General features: G+C 38.5%; 1 protein-coding gene and 1 pseudogene across 3 annotated transcripts; both read right to left on the bottom strand.

Annotated features, from left to right (window-relative positions):
• Positions 1-2,317: 2,317 nt before the first annotated feature.
• On the bottom strand, positions 2,318-11,196 carry LOC118241643 (acyl-coenzyme A thioesterase 1-like; annotated as a pseudogene). Its single transcript, XR_014126149.1, has 14 exons — positions 11,077-11,196; positions 10,833-10,911; positions 10,102-10,218; positions 9,683-9,773; positions 9,164-9,359; positions 8,784-8,883; positions 8,315-8,505; positions 7,844-8,007; positions 7,142-7,261; positions 6,975-7,057; positions 4,659-4,749; positions 4,388-4,468; positions 2,859-2,997; positions 2,318-2,714 (listed from the first exon to the last, which is right to left on the bottom strand). The product of XR_014126149.1 is annotated as an acyl-coenzyme A thioesterase 1-like (transcript).
• Positions 11,197-20,685: 9,489 nt separating this feature from the next.
• Positions 20,686-27,967, bottom strand: LOC118241644 (peroxisomal succinyl-coenzyme A thioesterase-like). Of its 2 annotated transcripts, none has more exons than XM_035527878.2 (11): positions 27,835-27,967; positions 27,435-27,637; positions 27,056-27,155; positions 26,589-26,779; positions 26,118-26,281; positions 25,196-25,315; positions 25,009-25,091; positions 23,506-23,596; positions 23,233-23,313; positions 21,734-21,875; positions 20,686-21,547 (listed from the first exon to the last, which is right to left on the bottom strand). In XM_035527878.2, the coding sequence occupies exons 1-11, from the start codon at positions 27,888-27,890 to the stop codon at positions 21,426-21,428; spliced, it is 1,353 nt and encodes a 450-aa protein (XP_035383771.1). In that variant the 5' UTR covers positions 27,891-27,967; the 3' UTR covers positions 20,686-21,425. The 2 variants fall into 2 exon arrangements, with proteins under 2 accessions (XP_035383771.1, XP_035383770.1); XM_035527877.2 differs by having other exon boundaries at positions 20,686-21,570.

A 27,967-nucleotide genomic window follows, 5' to 3' on the forward strand; every position in this document is an offset into this window, starting at 1 on the left:
TTGCACAGCCATTGAAACAGGAGGGTACTTCATGCAGCTCCAGTTATTTGTTGAATACTGTTACAACCCCGTCTAGGCTGTGAGGCTGTAACAAGGAAAAATAAATGTAAACGACTAAGGGAAGTTGTAAAAAGTGAACAGCAACAAAACAAACAAAAGCACAATTAGAAATCTCATTTTTTGGTGTAATTTACAGAAGATATTATTTATTAACAATTATAATGGTGCAATGTCTTCAGGAGTGACCCAAGCCAAAACAACCAAAAGCCACACTAATGAAAGAAAAACACACTAAATAATCCTAACAAACAAAGAAAATATACAACAGACTTTCCTAACTACCTGACACAGAGGCAAAACCCACACCCAACAAAAATGGCAGTCACTCCCTACTACCAGTATCCAACAACAAAGTACCAAACAAAACAATATTTACACACTCCACACAATATCTATATATATGTACGTACACACACACACACACACACACGGAAAGGTGTGTGTGTGTGTGTGTGTGTGTGTTTGTGTAACAATATCTTTGTGAAGACAAGTACAAAGTTGGTTTGGGCAGGCTTGCAGACGACAGGAAGGTGAAACTCCATCATGGCCAGGTGCCTTCTTCACTTTTCTGATGAGGTGTCGCACATCTACCTTGCAGATCCTCAGGGCAGGCTGAGTGGGTAGCTGGGTGCTGATGAGGTGTGGCTTGTGGTCAAATAGGTGTGTGGTACCAGGCTTTTGAAACCAGCAGTAGAATGTGTTAAGGTCATTAGCCAGCTGACAATCACCCATTGTCTGGGAGGTGCCGTTCCTAAATCCCCAGTCAGTTAGTTGTTAAGTTAAACATTCAAATATAAAATGAAGAAGATGCAGACTTCAGAATTAGTTAAAGAGAATAGCTGGGTGTCTTTTTTTGCAAGTTAACATTAACAAGCATTATTGAGGCACCCCCTGGAGAATGTCTAACCACCAAACAAAGGACCCACATTTTTATACAAGGGTCAAAATTAATTATGCATTCACCCAACTGTTTTACATATTAGGGTTTGCCTTTGTCACCATTACATCCAAACCATACATTAGTCAACATATGCAAAGTGACATTCCACACCTATACCAGTTGAAACCGATTACCACCACATTCCAAGAGAGGACTTCTCTTGACCTTATCCTAAAAAAAGTTTTTCTGTACCATCCTGAGCCTTGTGGAGAGCTCTTATATTTTACCCTGAGGTCCACCAAAGCCTACCCAGGATCCTTTGTTGAAGCCTGCAGAGGCCTCTACAGAGGCCTTTACGTTTTACTTTGTCAATATGTCTAATGCAATGTTAGGCCTCTTTTGCCTGTTAAAACTCTTTTATTACCTCAGAGGCTGGCCTTTTGTAGCTGGTGATGTTCAGCATGCTTTTCCAGATGGCTGAGGGCTCATTAGTGGACATCATTCTATGCAGTTTATCTGTGTGTATCAGTCCATGCTGCTTGGAGCATTGTCATACATACCACAGTCTGTTAATTCCAAGCAGTCTTGGAGTCTTTCTTTAGCTTCATTAGTCCATGTTTTCACAGTACTGACTACAGGTTTGGTGCATGTGAGTTTCTGCCCGTATGCTGGGAAAAGATGGACTATGTATTGGTCAGAGAGGCCCAGAGCAGCACGGGGGACAGAGCAATATGCACCTTTTAATACAGTGTAGCAGTGATCCAAAATGTTATTCTCCCTGGTGGGGCAGGTAACCTGCTGTTTGTATTTGGGCATTTCGATAGTAAGTCTGGCTCTTTTGAAGTACCCCAAAATGATGAATGAATGCTGAGTGTGGTTGTTTGTGTTCGGCACTCGTGATCTGCTCTGCTAGAGCTTGCAGTTCCTCACGTGCGCACGCATGAGGTGGAACGTATACCCCTACCCGTACAACAGAGGAGAACTCCTGTGCACAGTAGAATGGTTTACACTTTATGTGTAAACGCGATTCTAAGTTAGGACTGCATGATTTTGTTAAAAGTTACATCCGTACACCAACATCTTTTAATGCAAAAACAGATTCAGCCTCCTTGTTTTCCCTGAGAGCTCTGTAGCACGGTCTGCTCTGCAAGTCCTCGTTTGTTCTGTTAAGCAGTGAAAGTTTATCCATTTTGTTCCCTAAAGAACAAAGGTTCACAATATGGACGCTGGGCAGCAATATGCTGCCAGAGTTTCATGAGCCACGAGTCTATACCGCATGGCATGGACTGCCTGATATTTAAGAAAACTTCTGCACTGTATATGAGTTTGTTTGGTTCACATGTGACAACACAACTATGGATAAACAAACCAAACATTAAAGAACTCCACACCAGTGTCGTCATCTGCGGCGCCATGTTGTGTGCCCACCTCACATACAACATATGAATTTGATTGTTCGTTTAGGTTAATCTGCACATCAAGGTATTAACAAGGTGTTTATTGTGCATTGTTACAATTTATAATGCAATTATTAGTGATTTTCACAAAACATACCTTCATTCATGTACTAATACAGGTCACAGTGGATAAAGCTTATTTTATAGTGAATAAACCATTTAAGAGCTTTTAATTTAATTAAAAATGCACCACTAAAGTAGTTTTGCCTATGAGGTAGCGTGATACAGGTGTTCCTGTAGAAAGGTCAGAATTTTTCCCCATGAGTCCTCTTGGGCATCTGCATGTGGTTTGGCCTGTCCACCCCAGAGCATGAGCGCTGTGGTCATTGACACATATAACAATCAGAAAGCAAGATCTGCCTGTGTGTGTGTGCGTGTATAATAATAATAATAATAATAATAATAATAATAATAATATATATCAGAGTACACGTTTCATATTAAAAGATGTGCACATATACCTTTCCCTTTGCCTTGCACTCTGAAGTTTGTGGCCCGGTGGTGTGGCGAGTATGGCGGCTCAATTAGGTGACCTGCACCAGGGTAGATGTGGACTTGGAGCAGGTGATGATTTCCAGCCTTTTCCATTATCTGTTGTATCTAAGGGAAAGGGACCCTGAGGTACAATTATCATGAGATGATACCTAACCTAACCCTAACTTTATGTACAGGTTATGTCGGGATCAGTTTTAGAGATCATGTGGTCAGGTTAGTCAATCAGTACTCATCCACAACCCATCTAATTTCACGTCATACTCAATAACACCAGAACATTTATGTATGAGGATAAAGAAGCAACCCAGGTCTCACCTTTGTATCTACATTTCAATCAACATTTACTAGATTTGAAATGGTTAACGTTCAAAGTCACAACTCAAAACTGTTCTGAAGGAAATGTTCTGAAGTTGTGGTTTTGCACTTGAGCTTTGAAATGTGGATTTTTAAATCTATAGCCCTTCTGAACACTATTTTATATGTGCATTTTAAAGTTTCTATACAGACACTGGGCCCATCTTGTCATAAAAATTTTTCAAGCTACCCTCTACAATATTCATATCCTGTTAGCTTCACAGGTTTATTGCTGAGTGGATAGTATATGGGTCATGTATCATTCTCACACCATCCAAATAAACTGACATGAAAGTAGTACAGTAGTGACTGTTGTGCTGCTACATGTTTACTAGGCACAGCGGTGTTGTGGAGGGAATTTATACATCAGGGTCAATTTTGAGTTAAGAGTGGTCCACCACGCAAAAATACCCAGCCAAGAGGGGTTCTATGGTCAAAAACTGACCAGAAAGGGCTAGAGCAAGGCAAAACTTCTGAACCACCACCAAGGGCTATAGACTTTAATGGTCCACTTACAAAGTGTTTCTAACAATATGATTGGTAAGTGTATACTAAGCTGCTGGTTTATTCCAAAAGCACCTGGTGACGTAGAAGAAGCATTCTGACCCAATGTCTGACAAGGATCGATTCCCATTATTGTAATGTGTCTTTGCGAGGGGTCTGTGTATCTGTGTGGTAGATAGCTAGCTAGGTAAATTAACAAAAGACACAACCTGGCCTCATACGTAATTTACATGAAACTGAGAAAATCCTGTTTTGAGTTATCACTTTTTTGATTCTAAATGTGAATGTATTAGTAAATGGGCTAACATATAATCTAGCATTAATCATGTCAGTTATTCTTGTTACTCTGGTGTAACAAAATGAAAATGAATCTAGATCATATTTTTAGAGCATGAAATATTTTCATCTTAGTTATGGCCTTCTATTGAAATACTGGACAAATGGCATTCCTTATTGAAAAGGGGACCCAGAATTTCTTGGTGCAAAATGGGGTCAATGTGTTATAATAGGCATGCAGCAATCGATGCTATGTAAAAAATCTCAATATTGAATTAGCAAGTAAAATATATTGTGTTGCCCTATGGGTTATGTATGTGTGTTATTGAACTGTAAATGATGTACAGAGCTGTGATCTTACATCTTCAGCAGACTCCACAGTGGGCCAGTTCTGATCATCACCAGCGACCACTAACAGCACTGGACATGTTATCTGTCCAACCTACATGTGATACAAACACTTCATTATGGGCAAACACATACCTATACATTCAAACCTATAAACAAATAAAATATCTTACATACCCAGATGTCTTTGACAATATTCTACGATAAAAAAAACTACACTGAAGCCCAAACTAACGAGAGGACTGTAATAAAAATAATAAAGTCCTGTAAATTATGTAACTTACATCCACTTTCAAGGTGGGATCTGTTGTGATGGGCAGGGCAACATCTCTCCAGATGACCTGATTGTTCTCTATCCGAATTTTACTTCTATATCTAAAAGTCATAATTTCATTTAATTTTAAAAACATAATACAAATCCATTAATAAATCATATAGTTAGCACTTCTACCTGTACAACACAACAGTTGATGACTCATAAGAACATTTGACCTGCAGCCCACTTGGTCAGAATGTGAAGAAGACTGTAGATGCACATCAAATTCTGAAGGTGGCATTACTCTGAGAACATTTAGGTTGAATGTTGTGAAGGCAGATCAATAAAACACACCAAAGCCACCAGTGAAGTGAGCAGAACTGTTTGATGCCAAAACAAGTCCTACCGAGCCACGTTTTTATCTAATACACATTGAACAGATGTGTACAGATTAATGCATACAAATTATGCAATAACCCTAGAAAATAACTAAATTATTTTAATGATTAGTTTTTTTTCACTTTCACTTCTTTACATTGTGCTTATTCTCATTTGAAATTAACATGACTTTTATCACCATCTCTGCATTTTTGTCTCAGTGTTGTTTTATTCAGTCCGTCACCTCATTGAGCAAGCCTGCTAAGTATCTAGCTATCCAGAACATCTTGACCTCAAGTATAATTTTGAAGGGGTTGTTGTCTTGTGTGTTATGCTTTCTTCAGCCTGCTAGTAGCTAGCTACCTAGATAACTATGGGCATGAGGAGTCAACCTGAGCTACCGTCCCCAGAAAGTGGTTCAACTTCATGAGCCTCAGCATCAGCCTGTGAACTACAGAAACATTTTTTCACGATGCGAATCTGCAGTTGTAGCAGGGAGTTGGAAAACGACCAAGTCTAATGAATTGCTGCTGGCTTGCTAGTTAGCTATATAACATTAAGTGTGATTACCTCACTAGTATTAGCTGAATTGACTGTGTTTGAGCATAGATATATACAGTAGATGAGCCACTGGTTTATGAGATGCATATCTGTCATGCAGATGTGTTCTGAACCGTCCAAATAGTTGAAAATGCCAGATTTGTGTGCTACTTTGGATGTTATAAAATAAATACCAAAACTAAGTAACAGGAAATAAAATTCACAAGTTATATCTTAGAGTATTTTCTTTTTTGAACGTAAGCTATTCTTATTTTAAGTTGGCAAAGATACTGTCCTGATACTAAATTAAGATAAGATTAAGGGCCAAATGTTTACAACTTCAACATTGTGCAGGAACCCCACATGTAAGCGGCAATGTTTATACTAGATTTAATACAGAATGTCTCATTCATCCAGGTGTGAGTCCACTAGGTGTTTGAATTCTTCAGAATGTGAAGAAATCACTGAAAAAAATGACTTCTTGATCTTTTAAGCCATGTTTCAAACAAAATGATATCCAGTTAGTTAGGTTTATTTACAGATGAGGACATGGCTTTATTTATTTCCTGGCTTTATTTATGGGAGAACAGAAGAATCACCATCTTCCATTTTCAGTTTAATCCTTGTTTTTAGTCAATAATAATTTAGTACAATGTCTATTTTCCTTTTTGCATGCAGGTACAAAATGCTACCTACTACCTTTTTTGTTGCTTTCCTGCTACAACACCCCTAATGCACCATGTCTATAGTTGAAGTAGTTGTTGGAGCAGGAATGATTGGAGATACGTGTAACTTTTGCTGAATTACTTAATAGCTCGTGTTTTCAGGATTTCTGCACTGTTACAGAACAAGGTACATTTTAACAACATACATTTTAACTACAAGTTTAACTACAAGTTGCGTGAAACAGAAACATACATTTATTCAAACACGTAAGAAAGACGACGTAGCTCATAAGATATCATATGGTTAAACATAGACAACATCCATACCTAGACAAGAGACTTATATTCGCTCACTATGACACAGAACAAGGATCAGTTGAGAAACATGAGAGGACGTGGCCATGCAAACACACACGCAGGCTTTTGGGAGGAGGGGCCGTATGATGACACATGACTGTATAATATTATGCATTTTAAGATAAGTTTCACATTATTGTATTAGGGCATTTTATTTGATTGCCTTCTTGGAGAAAAAATAATTACTTACTGCCAGATATTAATGAAGGGACACATCTATATTTACAAAAAAATAAATAAAAAATTTACAAAGGAGGTACTGAAAAGATGTTGCACTTTTATAAGTTTGGGATTTTTTTTCCCCATCAATAGTAACCCTAAAATTAGAAGCTCAGGCTCATAGCACACTCCCTCATGTCCTACTGTTTAAATATATCCCATAATATGACAAACTGAGCGCTTACTTCATTACGTCCTCAAAGGTTTCATCCAAAGACTTTTTGATGAGCGGAATATGACTGCCACTGATGCACACACAACACTGGGGCTACACACAAATAAAAAGTATCATCATTTGTGTCTCAGTGTTTGTATTATGCATGTTTATTTGGTGGCAGTACATGAAACTCACCTTAATGATTTTTGAGTAGGCAGCCATAGAGAGGGCGACAGCACCACCAAACGAGAGACCACACAGAGCCAATCTGTCCCTCTGCACCATGCCATGATTCTGCAGGATCTGATATGCTGTCTACAACACAGACAGACAAACTTTCATTCCAATTGGGAAATGTTCAGTCATCAGTACCAACCTATTTAAGATACCAAGACAGGAAACGAGAAACCTGAACCAACATGAACGCTGCATTTAAATGCATGGTATCCAGATACTGAAATGTTAGAAATGCCATTCTTCATTTGTTACCCTTAGGGGGTAAACTGTTTGTATGCACACCACATTAAATCAAGGTAAAGGGTTAGTGGTTAGTGGACTCTGCTTGCTAGTGTTTTTTTCAGCCCTTTCACAACTCATTCATATGAAACCAACTATGGTTGTGCTTACAGATCTGTAGGAAGAGACTATAACAGCACAGAGCACTACAGCAACCAAAACAAAGAACACTCAACACAGATTTATTGAATTAGGTGTTAGGTCTATATTCCTAACACAGTGTTTGTTTTCAGAACTGCATTCAGAATCTCCTACATGAATAGTGCTGACAATATTTTTAAACTATGTCCAAGTAAGACCAATTATTATCAGCCCAGAGAATCACATCTTGATTCCATGTGTTGAATATGTGTGTCAAGGAAAGAGAACAAGGGGAATTACCTCAAAGTAATTGACATCAGCCTTTAGTTTTTTTAATTCACCAGGAGTCAGATACTCCAGCGCCATCGAAGCAAAGCCATGTGAAACCAGGAGGGCGGCTCGATACTCCACCAGTCCACCACCCCCTCCCCACATATCCAGCACACCAGGGAATGGGCCAGGGCCTGGAGATACACACACACACACACAGACGATTCTGATTCTCGCTACTTGTGGCAATACGTATAATTCTGTTTCAGTGCTTTAACGTATAAAAAGTGCTGTGACGTCTCAAATGACCAATTACATTACTATGAGGACTAACCTCATAGTTTTAGTTGTATGCAAAATTAAGTAAGCAACATGCACCAATTGTGCAAATAAATATGAAAAAAGGTATCATTTGTATCATTCACAGGGTCAGCAATTCTTAACAGTTTCTCACACAGAGCAAACCTTTGCAAAGGTGTTTGTATATGTTTTTGTTTGTACCTGGAGGTATGAACAAAGTTCCTTGAACACCTCTCTCTCTGATATCGAGTCTTTGTACACCTGGAGCCATGTACCATCGCTCTATAACAAGGCTCTCTAATGGCGTGAGCTGAGTAAAACCCTGAGAAACATGTCCATCATGCACAGAAATGTGGAATACCAGTGGTGACAGGACATCTTTCTTTCGTAATCTAAATTAAATGAAGTGTAAATGCATGAATGGACAACAGAGAGGGAGGGAAAAAAGAAAAAGAAAAGCAAGTTACAAAAGGACTATTCATAGCTTCAGGCATTATATTATCAATGATTGTTAACCTAGAAAGACTCACGATTCTTCATATAAATACAACAGTCACACTTTCAACCTGTTGCTTTATGTGCAGACTAAAGTCATGATGTCCATCCTTGTGTATAGACCACTGAAGCCCCACACATAACTTATACACAGGTGTAGTGCAGTGTAGAAGACCTCAGTCCTGCTCGACTCCCTGGCACTGGCCGAAGACTCCACATCAGTCCCATGGCCTCCACACCTACATAGGTGCCGCTCAGACTGGCGTCCTTTGCCACTGCGTGCACACATGCATCATACAAAAAAGTCAGAAATGTACTCAATCCTAATCATTAACGTAATTCATATGCAGCAGTTATTCACTGTCATTTCTGACACACGATATACATCAATGCGCCCAAACAACTTAATATTTTGCAGGGTGCATTTTCATACAATTTAAACCAGGTGTTTTTCACAACCTAAAAGACGTGTTTAGCTGGCTATGTAGCTAAGTGTGTATGTCATTTATTGTCACCATATGTAGTAAAACTGTTAATTAAAGTATAAATACTCACCGGTCACGGTGCCATTGTCATCGCTGACATAATGTCTTCCCAAAAATCCTTATCTTCTGACTGATGTACAGAGTGAAGTGTCACGTCTTGTTTTGGTCTTAAATTCCTCACGACGATCTGAAGCTTCTCGTCCACAAGTCCCCGCATCGGCTTAATCGAAAGCAGTGGACATGCTCGGACCACGGTGCTCAACAACCTGAGAAGAGAAAAGCGAGACGTTTTAAGTGTTCGAATAACTTATTTTTCACAAACAATTCGTCATTCTGTCAGAACTAAAGGTTTGGCCAACCAACGAGCTAACCAGTAGCTGATCGATTGCACTTTGCACTGGATGCAACTTTATACACGTAAAGCGGATTCAGGCAAATTAAAATTAAAAACTTCCACTACTACCGCTTTAGAGTTAACATTTTCACAAGTCATCCTAATCTCCCTGTATCTCCCACATAATGTGAGTGCTCCTACTTAAACTGAATTTCTACTGCTGTGGGTATGACAGTACAATGTCCCAACACGAACCTTCCGCATTGTAGACTGGGGGTGAAGCTGGACAGTTTACAACTTTCGTTTGGTTTGACGTGATAGTGGTTAGCACGTTTGAGACACCCAACTGTAAAGGAGAAAACAGTTAGTGTCACCTCTCAAAAGCAAAACAACGTCTTGTACTGGACATGATCTATGCGCCTCAAATATATGGCCAGAGACCGACAAACATGTGGCAGATTGGTAACTTGATACATGAAGAGCAGGCTAAGACAAATCAGTGATGCCTGCCACAATAAAGCTAAAGCTAGACTGGTCAAATAATGAAGTCTCTTGGACTGTTCAGAACACATTTAAAAGGTGAATGATAGCCTGGACTTTAAGATTGTTAATGCAGATCAAAGCCAGTTATTGTCAGGTTCCACATGTGAGTGCCTTAGAAAGATAAAGTTTACCATTCCTGCTGAACTTCATAAGGTTGATACTGGAAAACTTGGGTCCCTGACAGAGCAGCAGTTTAGTTCCAGCTGTGCAACATGTACCACAGAACATCCCAATAACCTTGAAGTTTGCTGTTAAGGATCAATTGACAGACATGAATGAGATGTCGCAGAGCCTATAGACTGGATTATCCACATGGTAATATTGAAAAGACTGTTGAATATTGAAAATAATATTGAATATTGAAAATAAATCTAAGACTGTAGCTGCAGTGACTGAGATAAAGCAACAGATTTCAGCTGCTACTCTCCTCTGCTACTATGTTGCATGCCAAACTAGACAAGCTCTAGGCAAGCAGGCATTGGGTACATGCTGCATACACTTCAGAGCTACAGGCTGAAGATGCTGTACAAGCCATGATCAGACATGTATCCCAGTTACTAAACAGGGCTCCCCCAAGAGTCTAAGATGCATCCTATTCACAACACTGTGTGCTTGCAACAGGAGAAGTCGGACTTTGACCACGTCTTTCAGTCAGACTACTGAGTGTCACAAATGTACCCACACAGATGTCTTTATAGTCCGTTTGTTAGAGGATTCACAGTATCTACATTGCAAAGATTTACCACTTTGTTTGTTATCCAAAATACCAGTGGTATAAAAATTGGGTTAAATGATCAATATTATTTTCAATATTATTTAATAATTATTACATTATTTTTGTGCAAATGTTAAGCATACATACCTTTGTAAGAAAGGACTTTGGGGAAGGACATTGGAGAAAGGTTTGTATGTAGGGCCAAGTTGTAACAGCCCGAGTGCCACTGGGAAAAGAGCAGAATGTATAGACTCCCTCGATGGAGACAAACATTTATTAATATACGTGCCCACCCAACACAAGGTGGGCTAGGAGCTGCCAACAAGAGAGGTCTCTCAGTTCATGTTCATATTCATGTTATGTTTGTTATCTGTTGTCCGTGTTCACCTACCTGGTCTTCTGTGATTGCCGATATGTTCAGCTTTCGTGTGTGTATAATAAATGTCTGTCTAGGTCAAGAGAGCCTGTGAGTCCTACTCCTTGCTCTGCGGCACTCAGGCCGTTACACAAGTGCAGTTAGAAGGTCAGATAGCAGAGCTGAGAAGTGTCTAGGATTCCTTGTAAGCACATCTTGTATTACAAAATGAAATGGAGCTGAAGCTATATACAACCTTGGCCATATGGTAAAATCAAAGTTTCAGGTAAAACCGTCAGCCCAAATGTAAAGGGTTGTCCCTGGACTCCAACAATCACACTTTTGACATTGCACACAAACATACATTGCACCAATGCAAATATCCCCATACCCACATTTACACTGTTTGTTATTGTTTGTGAATTTTCTGCAAGTTCAAATTCCACTGTGATTCCGTGTGTGATGGTTCATGTAACAAATGGTTAAAAAAGGGGAAAAAAGCAAATGCAAAGACTCAAAGAGTAAAAAGAAACATACAGTGGAGCAGAGAATCAGCGGGTGAAACAGAAAGCCTGTCATCCAGAAGAACATACATATTTATCTGTGATGAGGAGCCTCATCTCAATCTGCCAGATTCTGCCAGATCATCAACATTGCCAGATACATGCATACAGGACAAAGTGGGGATAGACCATTAGGCTGGAAGAAAGAGTAGACTTATCTATGGATCTAAAATATACATTCATTAACTTCTTAAAGGTAAAAAGAGCTAGAGAGGAGTGATTACCTGTGGTTGTTACCAGCTTTGATGGATGAGCTGAAATAGTCAGCACTACACTGAATGGCAAAGAGATGGCAAGTTGTAAAAAGTGAATCACAACAAAACAAATGGAAGCACAAAAAATCATTTTTTTTGGTGTATTTTACAGAGGATATTATTTATTAACAATCATATTGGTGTAATGTCTTCAGGAGTGACCCACAATAATGACAAAAAAAACTAGATAAATAATCTGAACAAACAGAAGAAACATACAACAGACTTTCCAAACTGCCTGATACAAAGGCAAAACCCACACCCAATAAAAACGGCAGTCACTCCCTACCACAAGTATCCAACATCAAAGTACTAAACAAAACAATATTTACACACTTTTTACAATATCTGTATGTACACACACACACATCTTTCCATAACAATATCTTTGTGAAGACAGGTGCAAAGTTGGTTCGCGCAGGCTTGCAGACGACAAGAGGGTGAAACTCCGTCTGGCCCAGATGCCTTCTTCACTTTTTGTTTTTTGAAGAGGTGTCGCACATCTTCCTTGCAGATCTTCAGGGCAGGCTGAGTGGGTAGCTGGGTGCTGATGAGGTGTGGATTGTGGTCACACAATAGTTGTGTGGTACCTGGCTTTTGAAACCGGCAGTAGAATGTGTTAAGGTCGTTAGCCAGCTGACAATCACCCATTGTCTGGGGGGTGTCATTCCTAAATCCCCAGTCAGCTAGTTGTTAAGTTACATATTCAAATATAAAATGAAGATACAGACTTCAGAATTAGTTCAAGAGAATAGCTGGTCTGTCTTTTATTGCAAGTTAACGTTAACAAGCATTATTGAGGCATCCTCCAGAGAATTTCTAACAACCAAACAAAGAACCCACATTTGTATACATTGGTCAGAATCAATTATGTATTCACCCCACCATTTTACATACTAGGGTTTGCATTTGTCACCATTACATCCAAACCATACATTAGTCAACATATGCAAACTGACATTCAACACGCACCCCAGTTGAAACCCATTACCACCACATTCCAAAAGAGGACTTCTCTTGACCTTATCCTAAAGAAGACTGTTTTTCTGTACCATCCTATATCCTATACGTTCAAATATCTTACCCTGAGGCCCACCAACGCCTACCCAGGATCCTTTGCTAAAGCCTGCACAGGCCTCTAAAGAGGCCTTTATGTTTTACTTTGTTAATATGTCTAATGCAATGTTTGACTTTGTGTCACGAACCAATCTACTATTTTTATGCTACTCTTTTCAAATGTTTTAACATGTGTTTAACCACATATAGAGTCTATTTGTAGGGTTGGTATGATTACACATATCCCAATATGTATAAGGTACTTCATGGCAAATTTAATACTGTGTGTAGCTACACTAAGTTATCTCTGTTATTGATAGTGTCAACACATTGATGTGAGGTGAACACCACATGAACAGTTATAAAGGAATACGTAAAGGTACATGTGTTCCACTTACTAATGCTAAGCTACGACTTCTAACAAGTCAAGCAATCTCCTGCAGTTTCTGCTTTTCCTATAATTACATAATATATAGATGGTTTTTAACTAAATAACATAAGCACATGAAAAATATGTGAATATATAAGTGAACAAAAGTAAACAGACATATATGAACAAATAAAAATGAACAAAATGAACAAAATAAACACTTGATAAAGCTCATCTCATTCCCCCCACTCCACAGTATAAAAACCCATACTGTGCATTTATGAGACTGCTAAAGATGGAGGCCACACCCTGGAAACTGAGGCAGAAGGATTAGCCTCCAGATGAATCATTAGTTCTGACCATACATCAAGGGACATGTGGACTTAGGGTTCCACAAGGAGCTCAAGTCAGTACCACGTGAGTGCCTGCCTTAGGTTGACCCAGTGTACACCCAGGATCCTAGATGTGCTCGGTCACAAGACTTCCTCAATTGACTATCATCACTCACTCATTACTCAGGCAATGTCAGCCCATTGGCTAGATTTTCCATACCAATTGCCCACCAATAAGGCACTCCCCCATCCTGTCCATTCACCAACCCATAATAACCTGTGCCCATCCAGTCCCCTTGATCAAATCAGTAAATCAGCAGTCTGTCATGTGCAAAGTGGAACAAGGTAAACTTATGAACCATATGAAGTGAATAAGTGAAACTTTCATAGCTAAAATAAACACAAAGAACAATATTACACTAAGTAGCAAAAGCTCAGTTCAGAGCATAACATGGGTCAAAATGACACAAAATCATCAAGGGTATCAAGACCCCTGCCAACCTGAAATGAATATTCAGATGCAGGTGTGACGTAGCAGGGTACCTGCGTTCCATATACTGGTGGCATCACTATACCTTGATAAGCAACAAACATCTGAGATGATAGTGACTTATCAACTTCTCTCACAGCTAGACCTCTGATACACGTAATAGCACAACACCCACATAATGCAAGCAAGGCCATCCCTACCACTACACTCGAAAAGACACTTAAAATGATATGTTTCCATTTTCCAAACATTGAATCCAACCATCCAGTAATACTGTTATTAATACCAAAATTCGCAGCTAATTCATTGTGCAATGACTCGAATTTAGACAATGCTCTTGTAACAGATCCATCAGGTGCTGTATTGATTGAAATAAATATACAACATGATTCACCAAACAACACAAACACCACCTGTTTCAGCCAACAGCATATCCAAAGCCACCCTTTATGCCAAGCCATTAAATAGGAGGCTTATAATTATTCAGCCACAGCTGACAAAGCATAATGGGTGTAATTAATAAACCATTGTTGATTATAAGAAATATAGTTAATCCAGTCAACATTCTTATTAATAGTAACCCAGCAAAACAAGGAAGACTCAAAGCCTGCATCTGGCCTTAAATTCATCTGGTACTCCTCTAAGAATCCCAGTGGCATCTATGCATACCTTATCAACAACACTACGTAATACCACAGCAAACTTATGAATAGGATGATTATTGTGTCCTTTCAATGCACTCTCAGTGACAGAAATCATAGAAAAGGGAATTTCTAACGTCACCCTTGCGCAAAGACTTGTCCATCCTACTACCAATGTTATATACAGCTTGTCATGACTACATACCCAAACAAAATCTGGTACGATCACCCCTCAATACAATAAGAGGATGGTCAGTTTGTTATATAACAATTAAATGACCACTAGCATTAAAATACCTCAAAATGTTCGACTGGCATGATTCACAACCAAAATCCTTTTACACAAACCTGTGAAATTTTCATATACTGTGACCAGATCCTCCTGTAGAATAAAACAATGAGGAAATATAATTGAATTGGTCCATACTGCCCTCACATCAGATCGATTTTCATCAATGATGCGGTATGGCTCTGGGGAAAGAATAGTGTTTTATTGTTCAATAAACGTTTGAGAGGATGACATATTTTTCATGGTTTTAACAAAGTGTGAGCTACCTCTGTACAGTAAACACCTTAATGGACAAGGTTTATGATCATTACAGTCAGTGGAATTAAAGGGAAGAGGCCATATCATTGGCTGGGATCTACTTTTAGCACACACAATACAATTATCTGTTGTTATGGTCCGGGCTGTATAACTGGCATGTGACGGCCATACATTATCAGTGTGTATGGATGCATTAACCACTAACTGCTCCCTGAAGACTTCAAGCAAGTTTCTTAAAGAGTGAATAACACTCCGTTTATTCTGTCCTAGTCCTTTTACTATTGTGGCATTGATCGAATGTGATATGTTAGTGCCTCTTAATCCTATCACAGGTGTGTGATTGACACATGTACGCAAATTTTCCCCTACTTAACCTTATCCGGTTGTTGATAAAAACAAGTGGGGTTGCAATAACAAAATCAATCAAGACACATATGGAACCTCAAAATCCATACAGTCCTGCATGATGAAATGGATACCACAGAAGCGTAGTCATTGTTTTGGTCCCAAACATTTTCTAAGTTCAATGCAGCTCTGGTAGTCAGCGAAGCAGTATGGGCGGCGCTTGGCTCACACCCTTACTGTGTTGTCAACGTAGGTTGGTGATCGGATGACTGCTTCCCAGCCATTGCCATAGACTCTAAAAATCTAATGGAAATTGTTAATCAGAAGCTTCTGAGTGTTCAGACGGTATTGCTTGATGTGTAAGATTTCTAGTCACTAGCTTGAAAATCACACTTGATCCCAGATCTTTTGCTTGTCCATCTTTTGTAGTTATCAGTGACACATGTGGACTGGCATTGCTAGATTTTGTGTACTGATGGCCAGCTCTAGCAGCTCAGTAAATTTTAATATTTGTGTTCCCAGAGAAATCTTGTGTCCTGATCTGCTCATTGGACAGGGAAGGTGATCGCCTTCTGGTTCAATCACTGAGTGTGTGGCACCTGTATCTACCAAGAACAGAGATTTTTGCAGACCGTTAACTGAAACTTGCACTTTGGGCTACTCTACCGATGAGGATGAAGTTACCAATTCCAAGTGCACCCCCTTAGGGCCCCTGGGCACCTGCAATACCATCCTTCAATGGGGCATGTGCAGCTTATATGTCCAGGTTGCCCACACGTCCGGCAATATATCTGAGGTCTCTGATCTTGCTGTCCTTTTATTAATTTTGGAACTTGTTGATTTCTACCTTGCTGGTACACACCATTTGGTGGCATGTTGACAGGTCTCTTTGTTCTCTACCTCTTTGTCTTTGCAGCTTGAGAGATGGTGTCACTTGGATGGGGCATTACTGGGGTCTCAATTTGTGGCTTAACTATTACAGCAGTTACAGTTGTTGCATCTTCTGTTTTCTTCTTTCTTTTTCAGTTAAACCTAAAAATTCTTCCTATGCATCTTGCACTTCTTGAGGCAGGTTTTTCTTGAGCATCATTTGAAAGTGTATTTGATTCATTTCATTTTGATTCCATGATGACCATTTCCTCCAGCCACTTTCTTTGAAAGGTATTGATGTACTCATTGACACATGTTCCTGACTTCAGTTCCATGTTTTCTAGCTGACTGGGATCCATCTTTGATGGAAATTCTTGTCTACTAGCATCCCACATCTTGTTTCTGTGTGGGTCGAATGGAATATCATCCCATCCATTCTTGATTTGGTTCTCCATTGGTGCCATTGAGAAAATATTTTCCATCCATCATTTTCCAACTGTTTGTGACAAGATAGCTTTTATATCTCCAATATGCAATTGATGTGTTTCCTTCAAAGGCTGTAATCCATCTTTGACCTCCACTATTGAAGTTTGGCAGTTGCTCAATCAGTCCTTTTAAACCCATAAATGACCATGGCACATAAGTGCGTTTGTGCCCTTTATATAATAATGAACATGCTGTAACTGGATATTTCTGTGCTAATCTTGCAGATCATCTGGGTGGTTGTTCATCTTCACCATCACTGTTTTCTTCAATAAAGTCCATTACATTTTCTTCCTGTATTCGGTATTCGGACCTCAGTTTTTTCTTTAGCTTTTTCTCTTCCCTTCCAGCAATCTTCTTGGTCATCGCTGTTGCGAACGCTCTGAATTCTTGAAGCTCTTTTTCTCTTCCATGCTGTCTTTGAACTTTTTGTCCTTTTTGTTCTTCATGATGAGCTTTCACTTTATCCAACTCTCTCAACATACTTTCATGTCTCCTCCTCACTTGCTTTTCCATTTTTTTCAACTCAGCTCTTTGTCTGATGTAACTCTCTGTCTTGGGGTATATGGGGGTGGTATCTCTTTCTGTAGTTGTAAATGTTGTTCACATTTCTCCTCTGCTTCACTCTTCTGCCTGTATTCCAGATCCTCTCATTGGCCATTGCTATTCTTTCTTGCTAGTCATTTTGTTTTATTTCTTCATAAGACTTTCCAGTTCCTTCTTAGTGCCTATTCCCTCTAATAGAATTAAGCTATGGGGTGTCTTTCCTTCTTCTATTTTCTGCTTTACTGATTTATTCCACATAATCTTATTTGATGAAATGATGGAGTGGAATGATAAAATAAATCAAATGGAATAAAACAAAAATAAACAATAAAATAAAAATAGTTTTATTTATTTAAATAGTCTTATTTTCTAATTACTACTAGTATTTATTGGGTGTTGCTGTTCTTATCTGTCAGTTGGATGGAGCTGTGTGTGTATGTGACTGGCTCTTCTGTCAGTTGTATGTGAGTGTAAGGAGATTCCTCAGCTGAAAGGAGTCGTCTGGGTGTGTCTGAAGAAGCTCACTTTCTCTCCCGAGGAGTCGTCTTGGTGTGTCTGAAGAAGCTCATTTTCTCTCCCCCTACTGAATTTCTTTACTGCTGTTAGAACTCTCAGTTTCCTCTCCCTTTCGCAGTTCGCTTATACGGTAGTAGCCTGCTAAAATACAATATTAGTACTCTTGTAATTTTCACACTTTTTTGCTTGTTATCATCTTAAAATATGTTCATCATTTCAAATATTATTTATTTTTTATAACATTAAATTTCCAACAGCCGTGATCTGCTTTTGCTGTTACTTAAATGTAACCCAATTTAATCATTTCCTTAAATATTCAACTATCCTAAATTAGTAGCCACCCCCCTTGGATATCAGATACTAAGCTATTCATGTGTAAGAAATTGCCACTTTATATCTAACATACCAGGGACAGTATTGTACATTTTCTTCCTTTTAACATCATCATGTATATTGATAATTAAGAGGACATATTTAAAATAATCTTAACATGTTCCACTCGGAACTTCCATCTCTAAAACTACGTGATACAGCTGCTTAATAGTTTATATCTGATGATAAAATGTCATACAGCTGATCACCCCCTACTATCTTCTCATCTACCAAACAACATTCACCCCCAAGCAATTACTTTCCTTTGTATCCACAATTTTCCTCTTTACTAAAAACATGTATTACAGACCTATGTCTATACACACTAACACCCTTATACACTATAAAGCTATGTCTCTGGTTTGTCAATCAACTTTATCCTATTATTCCCAATCTCGATGTTCCTGAAGCTGATTAACTCTGAAATGTCTAGGGTTAAAAACAGCCATCACGTTCCAATTTAAAACTGCCACTATTTTCTTCACTGTTACAGCTTTCATCTTAGGCAACCTCAACAATATCCTGGGCTCAATTAATTGCTTCTGGCTACCAGTAGTAATATAGCGAGTCTTCTTTCACACATCATTTCCCTTTTCCCTTTTTCTTTAAATGATAGTTGGCTAAACAACAAGTAAAACAATACTATCAATAGCACCTTCGCTTCCTTAATCACAAGTGGGGAAAAGCGGATTCCATGTTACTTAAGTTGTGCTACTCGGTCAATAGCCAGTTTGGCATTCACCAATTCTGACTGCCAAAGTTCTATCCCAACAGAAGTCTCTCAAACCAGTAATGAGTCAAACTTCCCTATATTTCAATCAATAATTAATACCCATAAGTTTATTTCATGTGTTCTTCAGATCCAATCATTACACCATTTACTTCACTTTTAAACAAACACAACGACAAACAGACGAAGACTTTAGACAAATGAAATGAACTACATTTAACATTTATCCCTCTGTGCACTTTTTCCTTTTTGCTCTGAGCCTTTTCATTTATCTCTCTGCGCATTTTCTCATCTCATAGTTAACTGTTTTTTTAATGAGCCGGGTTTTTTTCTATCACTTATTACATTTTTATAGCATGGGTTTTTCACACCATTATTTTCATTTTTGTACCCCAGCCATTTTTCTATTACTCTTTTTTGTAAAATGTTATAAAGTTTAACAGTCTATTCTCATTCACCAACACTGCATTTTCTCTAACCCCTAGAACCAACGTCTTCAAAATTCTGTGAACAAAGGTCTGAAATTTCCAACTATGCAGAACTTTTAAAAGGTGTTTGCTTACCTTCAAAATGCACGCTTTGGAAATTTCAAACCTCATCCACAGAACAATGCAGCGCTTAGGCCATCCGTCAGTTGGTGCTGATAACGGTGTGGGTCCACAGCCAAAGGTCCCCGTAGTACAGGGCCACCAATAGATGTTGTTCCTAAATCCCTAAACAGCTAGTTGTAAAGTCAAACATTCAAATATAAAATGAATATGCAGACTTCAGAATTAGTTAAAGAGAATAGCTGGTCCATCTTTTATTGCCCAATAATGTTAACAAGTATCAATGAGGCACCCTCCAGAGAATGTCTAACAACCAATCAAAGAACCCACATTTTTATACATTGGTCAGAATTGATTATGCATTCACCCCACCATTTTATGTACTAGGGTTTGCATTCGCCACCATTACATCGAAACAATACATTTGTCAACATCTGCAAACTAACATTCAACACCCACACCAGCTGAAACCTGTTACCACCACATTCCAACGGAGGACTTTTCTTGACCTTATCCTAAAGAAGTCTGTTTTTTCATCCTGAGCCTGGTGGAGAGGTCGTATATCTTACCCTGAGGTCCACCAAAACCTACCCAGGATCCTTTACTAAAGCCTGCAGAGGCCTCTACAGAGGCCCTGTATGCAAATCATTCTGAAAGGACAAAGACACTCTATACTCCTTTATGTTTTACTTTATTAATATGTCTAATGCAATGTTAGGCCTCTTTTGCCTGCTAACACTCTTTTATTACCTCGGTCCTCACAGTGAAGTAAGGGGGGGGGGGGGTGGTTTGCTGCAGCAATTGTGTTGTTGTAAAACCAATTTGCAATGTCATAGGTCAAAGGAGTGTATCACACATGCAATATCAGCACCAGCCTATCTGAGACACACAGCAACACAACCATTTACAAACATGTCTGGCAGATGCTCTTATCCAGAGCAACTTGCAATTTTCAGTCATGTTACAGGGGTAGGCAAGTGTAGAAATCTTACCTAAAGAATTTTATTGGTACAGCATAGAGCACTTGCCCAGACAGGGCTTGAATCCCAATCCTACATAGGAGAAGCAGTCTTGTTACCCACTACACTTAACCAACCACATAAAACACATACAGGCACAGGCAGACATTATTAAGCCATCTGTACCAGGTGTCATGAAGTGCTTCTTGTTTCTGTGGTCATCTGAAACATCTTCACTGCTGGTGTAGATGAGGATGCAGTGACATGGGGCAGATGTATGGGATTGTACATGTGTTTACTATTTTGCTATTATTTTACTATTTTAGAAATTGGAGCATACCTTTATTACTGAATCATTAAAGGCTTAATAGCACTGAACCAAAAAAACTCAGAAGTCACTTCCTGGAACCTTTATGAACAATGTGACTAATTATAGACCAACATTTGAATTTATATTATTAATTTATGTTAATCTGCATAACAAAGTATTAACAAGGTGTTTCATGTGCATTATTACAATTTATAATGCAATTATTAGTGATTTTCACAAAACATACCTTGATTCATATACTGATACAGGTCATAGTGTATAAATTTTATTTTATAGTGAATAAACCATTTAACATTTTTAATTTGGGCTTTACTAAACTAAGAACAACACCTTACTTAAGTATTCCAAAAATAGTATTACTGAAAAATCACAGGTATCATACTACAATTTTTTCTTCTAAAATGATTTGAGAGGTTTTCTCTATACAAATACTCATCCATACAAATAATGCACCACTACAGTTCTGCCTGTGGAGTTGCATGATACAGGTGTTGCTGTAGAAAGGCCAGAAGTTTTTCCCATGAGTCCTCTTGGGCATCTGCATGTGGCTTGGCCTGTCCACCCCAGAGCAAGAGTACTGTGATCATACACACACACGCACACAAATCAGAAAGCAAGATCTGTCTGTGTGCGTGTATAATAATAATAATAATAATAATAAATATATAAATATATATATATATATATTTATTTATTTTTCAGCGTGAACAAGTGTAATATTAAAAAGTGTGTATGTATACTTTTATCTTTGCCTTCTTGCACTATGAAGTTTGTGGCCCGGTGGTGTGGTGAGTATGGCGGCTCAATTAGATGACCTGCACCAGGGTAGATGAGGACTTGGAGCAGGTGATGATTTCCTGCCTTTTCCATTATGTGTTGTATCTAAGGGAAATGGACCATGAGTTACAATTATCATGAGATGATGCCTAACCTAACCATAACCATATGTACAGATTATATTTGGGTCAGTTTATTAAGAGATTATGTGGTCAGGTTAGTCAATCAGTTCTTATCCTCAAGACACCTAATATCACCTCAAATCTACATACTATTCATTAACACCAGAAAAAGATTTCACCTTTGTATCTACATTTCAATCTACATTTTCTAGATTTGAAATGGTTCATGTGCAAAGTCATAACTCAAAACTGATCTGAACTCAGTTCAAATGTTCAACTCAACTGTGCATTAGAGTTGCGATTTTGAACATGAGCTTTGAAATGTGGATTTTTTGGTATCTTGAATATTTAAATCTATAGCCCTCCCCAACACTTTATTTTATAGATGCATTTTAAACAGGTTTTATACAGACACTGGGCCTATCTTGTCATGCACATTTTTCCAGCTACCCTCTATGATGTTCACATCCTGTTTTTATCACAGGTTCACTGCTGAGTGGATATTATTTGGGTGTTGTGCCATTCTCACAACATCCAAATACACTGACATGGAAGTAGCACAGTAGTGACTGTTGTGCTACTTCAGGTTTACCAGGCACAGCAGTGTTGTGGGGGGATTTATACATCAGTGTCAGTGCTGATTTAAGAGGGTATTCCACCATACAAAAATACACAGCTAACAGGGGTTCTATGGTCAAAAACTGACCAGAAAGGGCTAGAGGATGGGACAAGACCAAGGGCTATAGACCTTAGTGATCCACTTACAGTGTTTCTAATAAAGCGATTGGTGAGTATATACTAAAATGCTGGTTTATTTAGACTTAGAAGCATTTTGACCCAATGACTGATATAAGGATTGATTCCCATAATGTGTCTTGGCGAGGGGTCTCAGTGTATCTGTGTGGAAGACAGCTAGCTAGGCAGGTTAACCAAAGACAACCTGGCTTCACAACTAATTTACATGAAATTGAGAAAATCTGGGTTTATCACTTTGTTGATTCAATGTGTATGTATTAGTAAATGAGCTAACATATCTAGCATATAATATAGCTGGTATGAAAATGAATCTAGGTCACATTTTTAGAACATAATATTTTTTAATCTTGGTTATGGCCTTCTATGGAAATACTGGACAAATGGCATTGCTTATTGAAAAGAGGACCCAGAGTTTTTTGGTTCAAAATGGGATGAATGTGTATTATAACAGACATGCGGCAATGGATGCTATGTAACTTAAATCTCAATATTGCTATAACAAGTAAAATAATATATTGTGTTGTCCTATGGGTTATGTATGTGTGTTATGGAACTGTAAATGATGTACACAGGTGTGATCTTACATCTTCAGAAGCCTCCAGAGTGGGCAAGTTCTGATCATCACCACCGACCACTAACAGCACTGGACATGTTACGCGGGCAACCTACATGTTATACAATACTTCATTATAGACAAACACATACAAATACATTCAAATATCCTACACAGCCAAATTTCTTACACACCCAGATGTCTTTGAAAATATTTTACAATAAAAACTACACTGAAGCCCAAATTAACAAGAGGACTGTTAATAAAGTCATATGAAATTTAGAATAATTATTATGTAACTTACATCCACTTTCAAGGTGGGATCTGTTGGGACAGGCAGGGTAATGTCTCTCCAGATGTGCTGATTGTTCTCTATCCGAATTTTATTTATATGTCTAAAAGTCATAATTTCATTTTAAAAACATAATACAAATCAATTAATAAATCATATAGTTAGCACTTCTACCTGTACAACACAACAGTTGATGACTCATAAGAACATTTGACCTGCAGCCCACTTGGTCAGAATGTGAAGACTGCAGATGCACATCAAATTCTAAAGCTAGCATCACTCTGAAAACATTTAGGTTGAATGTTGTGAAGGCAAAACAATAAAACACACCAAAGCCACCAGTGAAGTGAGCAGAGCTGTTTGACGCAAAAAAACAACAACATCATACCGAGCAACCTTTTTACCTAATACACAATTAACAGAAGTTTAGAGATTAATACATACAAATTATGCAATAACCCTAGGAAATAACAAAAATTATTTTAATGATTAGTTTTTTATTTATTTACACTTCTCTTATTTTCATTTAAATTAACATTACTTGTATTGCTTTATAAACTGTAAGCCTTTTGTACAATGTTAGGAAGGTATTTGTAAAATCGACTGCAGAAGAACCAATTTTTTAGTCTGATTTGCCTGAGAGTTGGAGTTATTCTACATGTTTTTCTATATAGTATGGTTCACATGAAATGAAGAATTGCATTGCTTTATAGTCTCTGAATAAATCAGTTTATGCTCCTTTGTGCAGGAACCCCACATGTAAGCGGCAATGTTTATACTAGATTTAATACAGAATGTCTCATTCATCCAAGTGTTAGTCCACTAGGTGTTAGTATTCTTCAGAATATAAAGAATCATTGAAAAAAATGATTTATTGATTATTTAAGCCATGTTTCAAACAAAATGATATCCAGTTAATTAGGTGTATTTACAGATGAGGACATGATGGCTTTCCTGGCTTTATTTATGGGAGAAGAATCACCATCTTTCATTTTCAGTTTAATCCCTGTTTTTAGTCATTAATAATTTAATACAATGCCTATTTGCCTTTTTGCATGCGCATACAAAATTCTACCTGCTACCTTTTTTTGTTGTTTTCCTGCTATAACACCCCTGATGCACCATGTCTTTAGCTGAAGTAGTTGTTGGAGCAGCAATGTAACAAAGATTTCTGCACTGTTCCAGAACATGGTATATTTTAACTACATGACTGTATAATATTACACATTTTAAGATAGGTTTGTCACATTATTGTAGTAGGACATTTTATTTGATTGCCTTCTTGGAGACAGAAATAATTACTTATTACAAGATATCAATGAATGGACACATCTAGACTTTAAAGAACAAACATTTCACAAAAGGTACTGAAAAGATGTTGCACTTTTATAAGTTTAGGATTTTTTTCTAATCATTAGCAACCCTAAAAGTAGAGGATCAGGCTCATAACACACTCCCACTTGTTCAATTGTTTAAATATATCCCTTAATAATATGACATAAACTGAGTGTTTACTTCCTTATGTCTTCAAAGGTTTCATCCAAAGACTTTTTGATGACTGGAATATGACTGCCACTGATGCACACACAACACTGGGGCTACACAAATACATGCACACATACACACACATAAAAGGTATTACAATTTGTGTCTCAGTGTTTGTATTATGCATGGTTATTTTGTGGCAGTACATGAAATTTACCTGAATGATTTTGGAGTAGACAATCATAGAGAGGGTGATACAGCCACCAAACGAGAGACCACACAGAGCCAACCTGTCCCTCCGCACCATGTCATGATTCTGCAGGATTTGATATGCTGTCTACAGGACATACACACACACACAGACACACACACACACACACACACACACACACACACACAAACACACACCCACACACACACACCCACACACACACACAGACACACACCCACACACACACACACACCCACACACACACACAGACACACACACACACACACACACACACACACACACAGACAAACTTTCATTCCAATTGGCAAATGTTCAGTCATCAGTATCAATCTATTTATGTTACGAAGACAGGAAACCAAAAACTTGAACCAACAGCATGAACGCTGCATTTAAATGCATGTTATCCAGATACTGAAATGTTAGAAATGTCAATGTTTGTTTGTTACCCTTAGAGGGCAAACTTCTTTTTGTTTGCATGCACACCACTTTAACTGAAGGCAAAAGGTTAGTGGTTGGACTCTGCTTGCTAGTATGTTTTTTACAGCCCTTTCACAACTCATTCATATGAAACCAGCTATGCTGGTCACATGGTCTGTGCTTACAAATCTATACCAAGAGACTATATGACATGCAGGTAAATCCATAAAAACACAATACCACAGAGCACTACAGCACAAAAAACAAACAAAGAACACTCAACACAGATTTATTGAATTAGGTGTTAGGTCTATGTTCCTAACACATAGTGTTTGTTTTCAGAACTGCATTCGGAATATCCTACATGAATAGTGCTGACAATATTTTTAAAGCATGTCCAAGTAAGACCAATTATTATCAGCCCAGAGAATCACATCTTGCTTCCATGTGTTGAATATGTGTGTCAAGGAAAGAGAACAAAGGGAATTACCTCAAAGTAATTGACATCAGCCTTTAGTTTTTTTAATTCACCAGGAGTCAGATACTCCAGCGCCATTGATGCAAAGCCATGTGATGCCAGGAGGGCGGCTCGATACTCCACCAGTCCACCACCCCCTCCCCACATATCCAGCACACCAGGGAATGGGCCAGGGCCTGGAGATACACACACACACACACAGACGATTCTGATTCTCGCTACTTGTGGCAATATGTATAATTCTGCTTCTTGGCCTTTGTGTATAAAAAGTGCTGTGACGTCTCAAATGACCAATTACATTACTATGAGGACTAACCTCATAGTTTTAGTTTTATGCAAAATTAAGTAAGCAACATGCACCAATTGTGCAATTAAATATGAAAAAAGGTATCATTTGTATCATGCACAGGGTCAGCAATTCTTAACAGTTTCTCTCACAGAGTAAATCTTTGCAAATGTGTTTGTATATGTTTTTGTTTGTACCTGGAGGTATGAACAAAGTTCCTCGAACACCTCTCTCTCTGATATCGAATCTTCGTACACCTGGAGCCATGTACCATCGCTCTATAACAAGGCTCTCTAATGGCGTGAGCTGAGTAAAACCCTGAGAAACATGTCCATCATGCACAGAAATGTGGAATACCAGTGGTGACAGGACATCTTTCTTTCGGAATCTAAATTAAATGAAGTGTAAATGCATGAATGGACAACAGAGAGGGAGGGAAAAAAGAAAGAAAAGCAAGTTATAAAAGGACTATTCATAGCTTCAGGCATTATATTATCAATGATTGTTAACCTAGAAAGACTCACGATTCTTCATATAAATACAACAGTCACACTTTCAACCTGCTGCTTTATGTGCAAACTAAAGTCATGATGTCCATCCTTGTGTATAGACCACTGAAGCCCCACACATAACTTATACACAGGTGTAGTGCAGTGTAGAAGACCTCAGTCCTGTTCGACTCCCTGGCACTGGCCGAAGACTCCACATCAGTCCCATGGCCTCCACACCTACATAGGTGCCGCTCAGACTGGCGTCCTTTGCCACTGCGTGCACACATGCGTCATACAAAAAGTCATAAATGTACTCAATCCTAATCATAAACGTAATTCACACGCAGCAGTCATTCACTGTCATTTCTGACACACGATATACATCAATGCCCCCAAACAACTTAATATTTTGCAGGGAGCATTTTCATACAATTTAAACCAGCTGTTTTTCACAACCTAAAAGACGTGTTTCGCTGGCTATGTAGCCAAGTGGGTATGTCATTTATTGTCACCATATGTAGCAAAACTGTTAATTAAAGTATAAATATTAACCGGTCACGGTGCCGTTGCCGTCGCTGACATAGTGTCCGAAGGCTTCCCAAAAATCCTTATCTTCTGACTGATGTACAGAGTGAAGTGTCACGTCTTGTTTTGGTCTTAAATTCCTCACGACGATCTGAAGCTTCTCGTCTACAAGTCCCCGCGTCGGCTTAATCGAAAGCAGTGGACATGCTCGGACCACGGTGCTCAACAACCTGAAAGGAGAAAAGCGAGACGTTTTAAGTGTTCGAGGAACTAATTTTTCACAAACAATTCGTCATTCTGTCAGAACTAAAGGTTTGGCCAACCAACGAGCTAACCAGTAGCATATAGATTGCACGTTGCACTGGATGCAACTTTATACAGGTAAAGCGCATTCAGGCAAATTCAAATTCAAAACTTCCACTCCTACCGCTTTATAGTCAACATTTTCACAAGTCGTCCTAATCGTCCCTGTATCTCCCACATAATGTGAGTGCTCCTACTTAAACTGAATTTCTACTGCTGTGGGTATGACAGTACAATGTCCCAACACGAACCTTCCG

This window comes from Electrophorus electricus, chromosome 11 (assembly GCF_041902795.1).
Source record: "Electrophorus electricus isolate QZ-2024a chromosome 11, ASM4190279v1, whole genome shotgun sequence".
Taxonomy (NCBI): domain Eukaryota; kingdom Metazoa; phylum Chordata; class Actinopteri; order Gymnotiformes; family Gymnotidae; genus Electrophorus; species Electrophorus electricus.